At 37.7% G+C, this 13,225-nt stretch overlaps 1 protein-coding gene across 2 annotated transcripts in view; it reads right to left on the reverse strand.

Annotated features, from left to right (window-relative positions):
• Positions 1-548: 548 nt before the first annotated feature.
• The window catches only part of KIAA0355 (KIAA0355 ortholog), a 33,834-nt gene continuing 21,157 nt past the window's right edge, over positions 549-13,225 (reverse strand). The window contains exons 8-14 of one of the 2 annotated variants that reach the window (XM_009282844.2): positions 12,402-12,527; positions 10,916-11,904; positions 7,198-7,363; positions 6,180-6,314; positions 3,810-3,888; positions 3,119-3,341; positions 2,770-2,855 (exon numbers count right to left, since the gene is read on the reverse strand). In XM_009282844.2, the coding sequence (XP_009281119.1) occupies positions 2,770-2,855; positions 3,119-3,341; positions 3,810-3,888; positions 6,180-6,314; positions 7,198-7,363; positions 10,916-11,904; positions 12,402-12,527 (1,804 nt within the window). Of the gene's footprint in view, positions 3,097-3,118; positions 3,342-3,809; positions 3,889-6,179; positions 6,315-7,197; positions 7,364-10,915; positions 11,905-12,401; positions 12,528-13,225 lie in introns of both variants that reach the window. The other variant, XM_009282843.2, reaches the window with a different exon arrangement.

Consider the following 13,225-nt stretch of genomic DNA (forward strand, 5'->3'; position numbering starts at 1 on the left):
GACTGTAAACAAGTAAATTCTTGCATCATCAAAATGGATTCATATGCTTCCTGGGTATCTGCCAGCATTTATGGTCAGCTGTATGCTCTTATCCAGAAAGAGCACAGCTTACTTGCACACCTTGGATACTGCATTTCAGTGGCACGATTAACATAAGCTAAACTAACAGCCTTGAGAGTAGTTTGGGGGAGGGAGGGGAATTTACATTTTGCTCACTACCATCAAAATTATTTACTCTGATTGCTAAAAATTCAAGTAACTCGGTTTTGGCAACGTTCATCTGCACTACTAGTTCCAAGACACTGCCAAGGCATTTTCTGTATCCTGTTCTTCAGTGCAATCTACTTGAAAAAGTAGCATTAAAGCTGCTTGAGATTGTACAGTGCATAAAGTTTGTTTTTATATGATGAGTCAGGAAGTAGGCAGTTGACAATTTTCAAACTGTTAAATAATCCCATGTTAATGAAATAAGATCTTTGTTTACAAACCAAAGTTACAGTTTAAGGTGCTGCTCATTTTCAGCAAGGTGCATATTTTAAACAGGTATGACCTATTAAATGTATATCTTTAATAAAGCAAATAGTTTACTTTTACAGAAGCTTTAAATACAAAATGTACAGTTCCAGTTCAGAAGCATTAGCTATTCACAAGAAGCACTGCAATAAGGGTAAGTTAACTAAGCACCAAACCCTTGCACTTGGCAGTGTAAGTGAAGTTTAATGGCAAGACTCGTTTGCCAAGTGCAACAATTCTTAAAGTTACCAGTGTTCAGAACAATCGGAAGCAAAGGACAGAGTAGCACCTACGTGGTCAAAATGCAGACAAACGTTGTTTCTTTTCGCAATTCACTTCTGTAGGTCCAGAAACTTGCCAGCATTTGTAATTACAAATAAACTGCAAAAACTATAGCAATAATTTTGGCACTTGTTAGAAAAAGTTCAAAATTAAGTGTTTTCATTAACTTCCATTTTGGTCTTAGTATGAATAACCAGCAAGTACAACCAAATTTAGGATTTAATATTAGATCTAAATGACAGGATTTAGGAAACTCAAAACCATTCATCAAGTTAAATAACCACTAACATTTTCAGCAGAGGGTTTTCAAAATTATAGTAGTACAGACCATTAACAATTTACAGACAGAAGCCACACTGATTGTGCAAAGGACATTACTGTAAAAAGTCTATGTACAGCAAACAAATCTTTGTAAACATGGTAAGTATGAAGTTTCAGAAAACATGGTGACAATATCATAAATACAGGCAACATTGGCATCCTCAAACAGCACAAAAGGTAACAATCTGGGCCTGCAAATATAGCCCATCACCATACAAACAGAAAAGGTGGATGGGTTTTAAATACCCAAGTGTTTAATAGTTTTAGTGTTGTGTATACTTTTTATTTATATATATATATAATGTATTTATTTTTTGGTATCTTTAGATATAGATGTACTTAGTTTGTAAAAACAAAAACAACAAATGTGCTTTATCTTCATTGAAAAATTATGTAGTTAGAACTAATAACCCATTTTACTAGTAGTTAACATATTAGAATGATATGACTTAAGAAAAATACAAAAATAAGATTAATACTGTCAAAACTCTTATACCAGAAAATATTGTGGTTTTTAGACTCTTTCAAAGATGAAATATGAAAATTTAAATAAGCTCTAACTATATAAAGAATCTTCTGTAATCTCAATTAATATACAGTGGGATAGCTATACATATATTTACCATTGTTCTTCAGTTTTTAAGCACCAGTCACTCTCCCGGATCCACTTTGGTTGGAAGATGATTCCTAATTCCACAGGTTCACTTAATGGCACATATTGACTGCAAATAATTACTTTATCCTTTTAAAAAAAATAATGTTCTTTTAACTAACTGCTACCCCACGTTTCAGTTTAGTATCTTCTGAGCCAGCTCACAATTTTTAGTCAACTGTAGCATCTGAAATAAGACTTTAAATATATGCAAGTAGTCTTTTAGGCTATACTTTCACACACTTAAGGAGCACTGTGTGGATAATGCCTTTGGCCAAATGAAGCGGTAAGAAAGGGTGTATTTATTTGAAAACCAGTGTCATATTATCCACACAGATGCCATCTACTTTAAGCAGCTCAGATAACATTTGTGACACAAGGTTGAGTGGTTCTGCTGATCTTGACTTAGAGTGAGGAAACTCCCACAAAACTCGGTTTCGCAACTGTTTCTGCAACAGTTCCACGATGAACTCGCTTGTGTGGCACACGAAAAGCTGCTGTTGCACTTCATTTAAAAAAAGTCGCCCACAGGCCATTTCTGAAGAATACAAAGGCTTTACAGCTTGCCCATTATAAACTTAAACACAAACAGTGTTGAGCAAAGTGACCGCTATATATTTGCTTCAACATATTCAATGTGTTTCAGTAAGATGTTTAACTATAAATCTATATGAAAAATAGCTATAAAATACAGTGTTTCTTGTATGGTAGTCCTTCAGCAGTTCTTTTAAAAAAAAGGTTTTGAAAGTAAAGGCAATATACACATTTTTAAAAGCATTTCTACATCACAGTTTTGGGCTGTTTCATGTACATCAAACAAACATATTGGCCATATTTGCTCAGCACTGTAAATCAGAGTTCAAGAGTTTGTATATCTCACCCAAACACCCTTAATTCCATATTTAACGAGATAAACAGGATATAGCCAATACACAGTTGTGAAACAAAATATATGTAATTTATGTTTGGCCCTGTGCTGCGTTTTCCAATATGAAAAGCAATTAGTACTGATGCAGGTAAGATGGTCTGCGTTCGTGCTTTACTGGAAAAGATTTAAAGCCCTTATTCATCTGTTTGTGCTGGGAGGCCTGTTGTTGTGATTGCTGCTGCTGCTGCGCGTAGGCAAAGTTAGAGGAAATTCCTGCTGCTGGAGCACAGTCGTTGGCTGCTGCCCACATGGGCGACTGGAGGATCTGCATCGTGTCACTCCACTGGCTGACAGGGCTGCTCATAGGATACAAAGATGTACTCTGACTGGGTAGCGTGTTCGTGACAGAGGACGTGTGCTGCCAGGGTGCCTTTGGAGGCCAGGTTTTGGTTTTATTATCCTGAGAAAACAAAATTGTTTGGGTTGGGGGGGGGGGGGGGGGGTCTTTTTAATACCAAAACCTTTCTTTTTTGAGTCGTTGGCTGCTGCCCACATGGGCGACTGGAGGATCTGCATCGTGTCACTCCACTGGCTGACAGGGCTGCTCATAGGATACAAAGATGTACTCTGACTGGGTAGCGTGTTCGTGACAGAGGACGTGTGCTGCCAGGGTGCCTTTGGAGGCCAGGTTTTGGTTTTATTATCCTGAGAAAACAAAATTGTTTGGGTTGGGGGGGGGGGAGGGAGATGTTTTAATACCAAAACTCTTCTTTTTTGAGACAATACTTAACACATCACCTTATCCCCTCCTTAAGACAGTTTCAGAAGATTAATTTATGTTTGACAGCAGAATTGATGCATCTATATAGCACTCTCAATGCTTAAAATACCTGCCTATTGAAAAACCTTTTTATTTACTTAAGCACATTTGCTTGACACATAGTAGCCCCGCTCTTTCTGCTACAAGGGAAAAAGATAAGTGATTTCCAATTTTAATATTTAAACTTGGTAACTTTGATAAAAGCATCTAGTACTACTTGAGTGCACATGGTTTGGGTTTTAGCTGAGGTGAGCAATCTGGAGATAGAGATGCTATTCTAGTTGTTTTCCTAGTGTAAACCACCCCAAAATGCAAACAGGAAAAATTACTAAGCAAAGCCATTTTCAGCTTACCTGATTACGGTCATCTGCTGCAGAAAGAAGAGGTGGTGATGGTAGCGTACTAGGTTCCTGTTCACCACTACTGTGTTTTCTGCCCAAAAAAAAGTGACATTTACTTTTTTTTCTTTAAAAATGAGTCACCCACATTAACCTGCCACTGGCATATACCATTCTGTAGTTTCAGTCTGTCATACTTGACAGCCTAGAGTGTGTACTGACATTTCATCTTGTTTCATGTATTTTTGCTCAGTACAGGTAAAAGCAGCAATGCAGAAAGACATTCATCGCTGAATACTGTCAGAGGCTTGACAGTGCAGTAGTGCTTTGAGCTACAGCTTCAGCAACATGCACGCATTTTTGTAGAGGTGAAAGGAAGATGGGCTAGTCTTTTGCCCACTTTGAAGAAATCTGCTAGAAATTGCCTTTTTTCTTCTGTTATCTGCTCTCATTTGGTTTTGGTTTTTTTTTCCTAAGTACCTTTTCTGAAATAACTTTACAGACAAGACAAAACAAACAGTTGAGCAAGTAAAACATCTGCTGAAGCACAGTGACTTTACTGAGGAAAAACGTTATACCTTTGGTTTAAATTTGTGACCTAATACCCAATATCAAATAGAAGTCCTTGACCACAGGTGCATTCTGGAAGGTTTTTTTCTCCTTGTTTTTGTTTTTTTTGGGGGGGTGGGGGTGGGAGTGGAGGGGGGTGGGGTGAGGTGGGTGGGTTTAGATTAAAACAGAATCTTTTATCCTTTCATCCTTCGTTTAAAAAAAAAAAAAATCATGCTCCAATCATCAGGCCTCCATAGGTAAGCAGTTCTTTGCAGGTCAGCTTTAGAACACTCAACCCTTTTGCCTTCTTTTACTGTATAGCTTTAGCTGTGATATTTTGTCATGCCCTCGCTTGCAGAATGTGTTTCTTCCTGAAAGTAACGTAAGACAGTAGTACTGTTACTTCAGCTTAAGTTTTTATTTAATGAAGCACACTCTTTGGAAACTTCCTTCTGCTCTTCTCTTCAGAGCACTACATAAAGCACAGGCTTTTGTTCTTCTTGCTGCATGAATCGCTCCACGATCAATCTCTAGATATCCAATGGCTTGGCAGATTAATTTTATGCTTATTGTGTTTTCTGTCCCTGCTTCTTTTTTTAAACACACAAATCATTACTGCTTTTTCTGTGACTGCTTATTAGATCATTCTCTTCCATTAATTTCAACTTAGCATTTATTGAAGCTCAATTCCTGTCTATATAAAGACTTGGTAAGTGTAAAGATTCAGAAAACAGCTCCTCTTTTGGTTGATTCCTTTCAGCCTGCTTGCCTTAGTCTCATTATTTTCAACTGCAGTATACTTCCTTTCTGGCAATGCATATAAAAATAGCTATCCAGGTATAACCTGCAGGAAGCTGGCAGTACATCCAGACTTTTTCCTGTCACCAAAAAGCAGGCAATCTTGTATCTAAATGTATTGACTGAATTATTCTGTGATCTAAACAAAAATAGAATATTTGGCCACAAAACTAGCTTATTTTATTTTTAGAAAAGGCTCTGAAAAATAGTTTGAGAGAACGATCCCAGATTGGAATTGGTTTGGTATTCATGCTTTATCTTGTGCCTTTTATTATTGTCATAACTACTCTCTACTACAGAATCATTGAGGTTCCAAAGATGCCCAGCTTCCAGCCCTTTAGAAAAGCAGAAAGCAATTCTTGTAATTCATACTACTACTTTTAAGTGGATTGTTCGTAGTTGAAAATCCTGGCTTATTTTTCATTTATTAAGCTTATTTATGAATGCTATTAAGCCTCCTCTTCATATTATCAGAAATAAAGGACTAGATAGGCATGTATTTACAACTACTAAAACAGCGGTGGTAGGTGAGGTGAGACAAAAGTCTACACGACGTTATCAGCAGTATTTCTTGAGTGCCACAGAGTTGCAGTAGAAGCCAGGAAATAAGAACTTGCTGGCATCAAAATGCACGTTAGGGGCATGACAAAGCTGCAGTGAAGTACACAGTTTAGAAAACTAATTCAAAGATGATCTCGAACGCCTCAGTAGTTTAGAAAGAAGTGGCATCCAAAACAGATTATCTTGGAAGAGGGTCAGATCTTTTCTAGACATACTGAATATCAACTAACAACTGGCTATTTGCACAGATGGTAGTTGTATAAGGAGACAGCTACTAATATAACTCAATTTGGGAATCCCTAGCATTAAAGTCAGATACGCTATACACTGATCCGTATCAGTGTAGTACGCAAACTGACATTTGTATAACTTTGTCTAATTAGCAGGAATTTCCTTTCTGTGGCTACTCAAATGAAATTATCAAAAAAAGAAGAATCTTATGAAGCAGTAGGTATTTCTGTTCATTTTGCTCACCTTCTCTGCTTTACAGCAGCAACAAGGTCTGGCCCTGAGAACATGGAGAACAAACTGTCTCCATTAGCTGAGGAGGTCTCATCACTTGAGCTGGCAGAGTCTCCTTGAGTACCAGACCAGCTATTTGTCACATCTCTGTAAGACAAAAAGTTGTGTTAGTCCTTGTATTTATAGTGCCTGGTCCAGACTGTGCCCTAGTTAGTTATGCTGAACCTTTGTCACAGGTGATACCTCAGAACACGAAGAAATTTCAATACTTTGTAAAATGTACCAGTAATACAAATACTTTCACTTACCTATTTCTGAGTGATCACATCAACTGCTTTGTCTGTTACAGTCACTTTATATATATTTTACTAAAATAAAAGTGCCCCTCTCAGTCAGGAAGAAGAAACAAGTGATGCTTGGTTTTGGAATCACTAAGCACTTGACTTTTTCATTGCAAAACTGAGCTAGAACACATACTTGTCCTACTGCTTTTAAGCTAGCTTGAGAGTCACCGTTATTACATTATGGACAAATGGACAGAGGATCCTGAAACACTGCTGTTGTAATAAACAGTTATGATTTGGAAGAGATTAAGAACTGCTAAAGTACTTGCTGTAAGGTACCTGCCTTATAGTAACAAGATTAAGTGGCTAAAATCTGGAAAGCTGAATTTGGTCAGGCGCTGCAACTTCGATAGCATCACTTTTCATCAAAACTAGGTCTTAAAGGTTTTCAAAATACTGAAAGAAAACCCTTCTGAATGAATCTGTGCTATAAATTCCTTATTTCCTCTGTTCGAGTCACAGTTGGTATACATTCCGCCTTAAAGACGACATCAAACAAATGTCAGCACTTCAAGTATCACCAAAGCAGGAAGGGCTCAGATTTCTCACTCTTGACATAATGAAGTGCTGCTTTCACAGATGCAGCAGCAATTGGAAAAAACACCCAGTATTCCCACATTCTGCCAAGTTTGAGTGTAAAATAGACTCATATACAATAAAAATATGTAGCCTGTCCAATCTCTTACCCTTCTGTGAAATACTCAGGAAAGGGCCAGGTTTTATGAGGATCATCTGGAAGAGGCCAGTTGCTACGTGTGTTGCTTGGACGACGGACATGCTGTGCTTGCCTTTTTTGTTGCATAGCCTGGTTGACCCCAGCAACATAGCGGGCAAATTCTGGATCAGAGCCAACTGAATAAAAGAAACCAAGAAGTCAGTTGCTGACATTCAGCTATTTCTACTGTAATTATCCCCCTCATTTAGTCCTTTAGGCTTGACCATACCCCACAACAGAAAATAATTCCCTCACTGATAATAAATGCCAGACAGCAGTGAATACCTCTTCATGGAAGAGTGAAAAACACTGAATGTGAAATGTTTTTAAAAAGTAGATATGCACCATCCATACACAGTGGATAGTAATTCTCACATGGAAGTACACCTGCCCCTTGCACTCCATCAGGGAAATAGTATTTGTCACTACGATCATGTCTATACACTGAAAGGTCCAATATCCATCAGCAGATACTGACAGAATTAAAGCCTGTACATTTATCCAAGCTCAGAGAAAAAGAACATACCAATTACTACATTTGATTCCAGATTGCAACATGATTTCCAGCAATGTTGTGATCCTGCTTACTTTGAGAAATCAGAATCTGATTGATCATATTAGAATATACAACCCAGACATTGCCTACTTCCTACAAAGCCTAGACAATTTCGAGAACATTCTGATCCTGACCTGCAAAAATATTTGAGTAAGATTGATATTTACAGAAAAAAACCAGTAGTTCTTAAAAAAATTCTTCCATTAAAGTGCTTTATGCATCCCAAGCATAAGTGATAAGCATAATCTTGAGCAGACACAGCAAAAGCCTTAATCCAAAAGTGTTTTAAATGCTCAATTGATCAGAGCAAATAATTAATGTATTAAAAAGAATGCTGTTATGAGTCAGTGTAATTGAGTTTCCACAGCTTCTGTTTCTTTTTGTCTTCCCTCCTGCCCCCTCGCCTCCCCCCCCCCAATCTAGACTCCATGCATAGTAATTGCAGCAGGAAGTACAGAGCTGCTGGCTTGCTGGTTTCAGTTTTAAATTAAGAGTGAAGACTGAAGAACATCCAACAAGCATGCACAGCTCAGAAAGCAGAAATCGGTCTTTCATGTGATGGCTTCCCTACGTTCAATTCAGCATTTAGAAGAAGTTTCCTCATTTTCATTTGGCACATTCAGAAAAGAGCTCCACAGTGTTTTGTTGGATGCAAATTAAAACAACAATGAAGAAAATACCTTTTGTTTCTATACATTCTTTATTATATAGGCAAGGGACAGAGCTATCTGACAGCTGTACAGAAAGAAAATATTCCCACTAATAATTCTTCTCTTTGAGAAATATCTTTATATCAATTTAAGATGAGGCTGGAAACTAGACAGATCCTCAGATCTAGGGACAAATTCTAGATAGATTCTGGAGGGCGTCCAGGTTTTTTTCCTGTGGATAGCATTAAGTGTTAAATTACTGTTATATTAAAAAATAACAACTTGTGTTGATTTTTACCTCACTAAAAACGTATCAGGTAAACAGCTTTTTATCAGGTATGTTTTTTACTTCATTCTTTCACATCTGTGAAAATAATTCAAAAGACCTGAAGGTATCAACATTCCTTCATCAAGTTCTTACATATAAGAGTATTGCAAAATACATTTTTGGTAGCTAGTTAAGCCTTTGACATGAAAAGCCATCAATTTTATAAATTTTAATTAGCAGATTTGCATCTGAAAAGAGACATCATTTTTAGGCTCTAAAAATATTTATCAAAAAAGTAACGCCATTTGTTTCAAATGTACAAAGTCCTAAGAAAGTCTGGAAATGAAAAAGTGTTTCATGTTTTAAAGCTTTTTGTACTGCACTACCTAGAGCTTAAATTGAAAATTCCTGCACCACAGCTCAACCTGGCAAGTTGTATGAAGAAAAGTTATCTTTCTGATGGAAAAATCTATTTGACTGGGGGGGTGGGGGGGGTGGTGGTGTTTGGTTTTGGTTTTTTAAACCCCAGATCTGTGGAAAATACTGCTTACTTATCACTTCAACTGTGGAAACATGTTTAATCCACAGAGCACCATTTATCAACTTGCATGAGTCACCTTTTCAGAGTATTGCTTTCAAAGTCCTTGAAATTCATCATATCAAATGGAACAAAACAAGTAGCTTTACGTAGATCAAAAGGAAAATACTACAGAAATATAATGCATTCGAAGTGGGGGGGTGGTTGTTTGGTTTTGGTTTTTTAAACCCCAGATCTGTGGAAAATACTGCTTACTTATCACTTCAACTGTGGAAACATGTTTAATCCACAGAGCACCATTTATCAACTTGCATGAGTCACCTTTTCAGAGTATTGCTTTCAAAGTCCTTGAAATTCATCATATCAAATGGAACAAAACAAGTAGCTTTACGTAGATCAAAAGGAAAATACTACAGAAATATAATGCATTCGAAGTGCTAAAAATGCCAGTCCTTTGTAGATGTGCATTTTCCCCCCCCCCTACACATACATGTATTCGGTGCTTGCTGAAAATCATTTTATCCTTCCTTAAAGGTTGTGATAATCCTTAAGTATATACTTATAGAAGTAAGTATGTTTAAATAAGATGATGCTAATTCAGACTTAGAATTGTTAAGAAGCTTTTGATAACATAACTATGATGCCTATTTTTGCCTTATAAACTCCACTAATTTATCAACTAAGTTGACAAAATAACTATCAAAATTATGAGACAAATGAGCTGGTTTCTGAGACACCTACACAGTCCTAACACACACATGTGTGCAGATGAGCATGGGAAACAGAGTCATGGTTTGATAAAAGGTTTTCCTGTTAGTTCTAGTGCTGCCTCCCTCCAGGCAGTTTTCATAAATGCATACTACAAAGTTTCTGTAGCTGTGTTCCAGGCCAACAGAAATTATATTTATGAGATAAGAGATTTGTCAGTTGTTCTCAGTACTACTATCAGAAGAATTCATTAATCTCCTCTTAGACTCTACAGTCAATTTCATAGTCTTTAGCTATTTGCTTATAGCTATAAAATTTTAATCTCACTTCATCTTTGACAATAATCCCTCTACATTTACAATTTATTGGTGGTTCAAACATCTGGCAAACCACATGGCACTTGCTCTTTAGTCTCTAATCCTTTGGCATCCAAGCTTTTCACTGCATTAACAGCTGTAGAACAGGAACCAGTATGACTCCCATGGAATTGCACAGTAATGGAGGAGAAATGCAGGAATATGGGAAAGATGCAATCCGGCTGTATCTCCAGACTGCAAGACTGGTAAAGAGCAGGAAGGATCACTTTGGGGAGAGGTAAGATACTTAAGTTCAGGAGTTAACAATGGTTTTAAACAATTTTACAAATTAACAATAGGAGGAACATCATCTGTAAGTATCTGTTTCAGTACTTTGATGTGGTCCATATAGGAAAGGTCAGAACTACGACAACTGGGACAAGAAACAAGGAATTTGTTCGCGTTCTTATTTGCTAATGAAAGTTGCTTGTACTTTAGTTCACCTTCTGTTAAAAGAAAAGAGAGGCATACATATAAATACCTGCTTGCCTTTTTAAGCACCCTAGCACCTGGTGGATAGCACTAGGAAATGAAAGCTATTGCTAGCAATATTTAACAGTATTCTTTGTAAAAGGACCCTTATAAAAAAACATAATAAAGGAAAGACACACACCTGCAGGGTCAAAAGGCAGTATTTCTCCCAACATCCCAAACACTCCATCAGTTTGGTCACGATTTGGCCATGTGTTGTTTCTAGGTCCTTGTGGTTTCTGTCCTAACATCTCTGACATCATATTGTCCATATAGCTGCTCACAAGACCCAAGCTGTACAAATCGGAGCTTAAATCTGAAAAACCAGGATTGTTCCACTGGCTTATATGAGACAATCCAGCTCCAACAGCTTGGGCTGGCTGCTGTGAAGAATTAGTCAACCATTTGGCAGGTACACGTTGCTGCGGTCCAATAGGTTGAAGCAAGTGTTGGTAATACTGCATTTGTTGCTGCTGCTTTTGTGACTGTTGTTGCTGTGACAAGCCTTGCTGAGAAGGATGCAGTGGTGTGTGAGAGACAGATTGCGGTTGCTGTTGTACTGTTCCTGATTTTTGTTCTGTTGCTGTAGAGGATGCAACAGAGTTCCTTCTTTTCACCATCGGAGAAGTCTGCTGGGATTTGCCCATGTTAAAACCAGACAAGAAATCTATAACATCCTGCATTTCTTGGTCAGTTGGTAAATTCATACCTTTGTCATCCTTGCCGTCATCCAGTTTGAAGAAGTTGTCCCGTCTTTCAACTAGAAACCCATTCACTAGCTGATTATTTGTGCTCTGAATTGACTGCAGTGGATCTCCGGTCCTAGGAAAATTACCAATGTTCAAAATGCTTTGTAACCGTGCATCTATGTTAGTGGGCATTTTAGCTTTCTCCTCTGAGTTGGAACTTATGAAGACATTTTTGGAAGGTGTATTGGGGATTGAATAACTTCCAGTATTACTTGTACTGGTGCATGAAGCTTTTTTTGTAAACCGTGAAGTCAGTTTTGAGAATGTCTTTTGTAGACCACCTGAAGATTTGCTTCCATTTCCGGATGGCATGTCAACTTGATTCCCAAAGTCTGAGATTTCGCGCTGTAACTGGATCTGAATACAAGGCAAAGCTTGCTCCCTGCATCAACAAAAACACATATATCAAACCACCCAATACATAACTGAGTTTGTACTTTGGAGGAAAATGTGTATTTGGGTAATAGCTAGTGGAAGAAACAAAACCAAAGATCACCAAGTTCATCAGCTACTTCTTATGGTAACAATGCAAATTATTACTAGTATTTGCAATAGCATTTAACTACTTTCCATTCCTTAAGAAATTTTAGTTGTGCTTCAAGACCTAAATAGGGACTAATTTAATATAAATCAAGTTTTTTTGTAAGAGAGAAACAAATACTTTTGTACGCTTGGATAAGCTGCTGGTTTGTTTTTAAAAAGACTGCTGTTATCTCTGTATGTACCCACAAGGTACCTACGTAGATTACCAATTTCTTGCTCTCAGTTTGACCCCTTCTGATGAACTGGTACTATGAAATTCCTCAGTACAGATCTTTCCACAATGGTGACTTTGTTTAAACTAGGAAAGTAGAGCATGAGGCTCAAGAGGAGATGTACCTTCCTTCCTTCCACCTGTGTATGTCAAACACAGCAGTATAGAGCACATCTACTAGTCCCAAAGTCTTCTCTGGATCCAGACTCCTCTGTAGCAAAGACATTGTTGCTGGATCTTCTTTCAGACACCTGTAATCATTAAGTTTAATTTAAAAATAAAAATTTTCATTTTTTACATTAAACAATTTTACCATACTAGTCAGATAATAAAAGGCCAATTGATGCACTACTTCTGCTCCTACAGAGGTGCAACTAATAAAGGCAGCATAACGTATGAATGCCTGAGGGTTCCTAAAGACTACGCTTGCAGCCCCAGTTTCTTTCTACTGTTGAATATACAACTAATCTAACTTTAAAATTAGGAGTTATATGATTTATTTTAAAATCATTAATCATTATTAGCTCTTTAGCTGAGCAGGCATAATTCAGGCACAGAGATAAGAAATAACAAATACACTAAGCCCATTTCTGGAAAATGGCAAGAGCACTCAACAAACCTGACACAAAACACTATCGCATGGGTGCACTCTGGAGTCCGACGCTGTCCTGGTTTTGGCAGGGAGAGAGTTAATTTCCTTCCTAGTAGCTGGTACAGTGCTGTGTTTTGGATTTAGGGTGAGAACAATGTTGATAACACACCGATGTTTTAGTTGTTGCTAGGTAGTGCTTACACTAGTCAAGGACTTTCCAGCTTCCCATGCTCTACCGACTGAGAAGGCTGGAGGTGCACAAGGAGCTGGGAGGGGGCACAGCCAGGACAGCTGACCCAAAGTGGCCAAAAGGATATTCCATACCATGTGACGTCATGCTCAGTACATAAACTGGGG

The sequence above is a fragment of the Aptenodytes forsteri genome, unplaced genomic scaffold (genome assembly GCF_000699145.1).
Source record: "Aptenodytes forsteri isolate BGI_AS27 unplaced genomic scaffold, ASM69914v1 Scaffold70, whole genome shotgun sequence".
Classification (NCBI taxonomy): Eukaryota; Metazoa; Chordata; class Aves; order Sphenisciformes; family Spheniscidae; genus Aptenodytes; species Aptenodytes forsteri.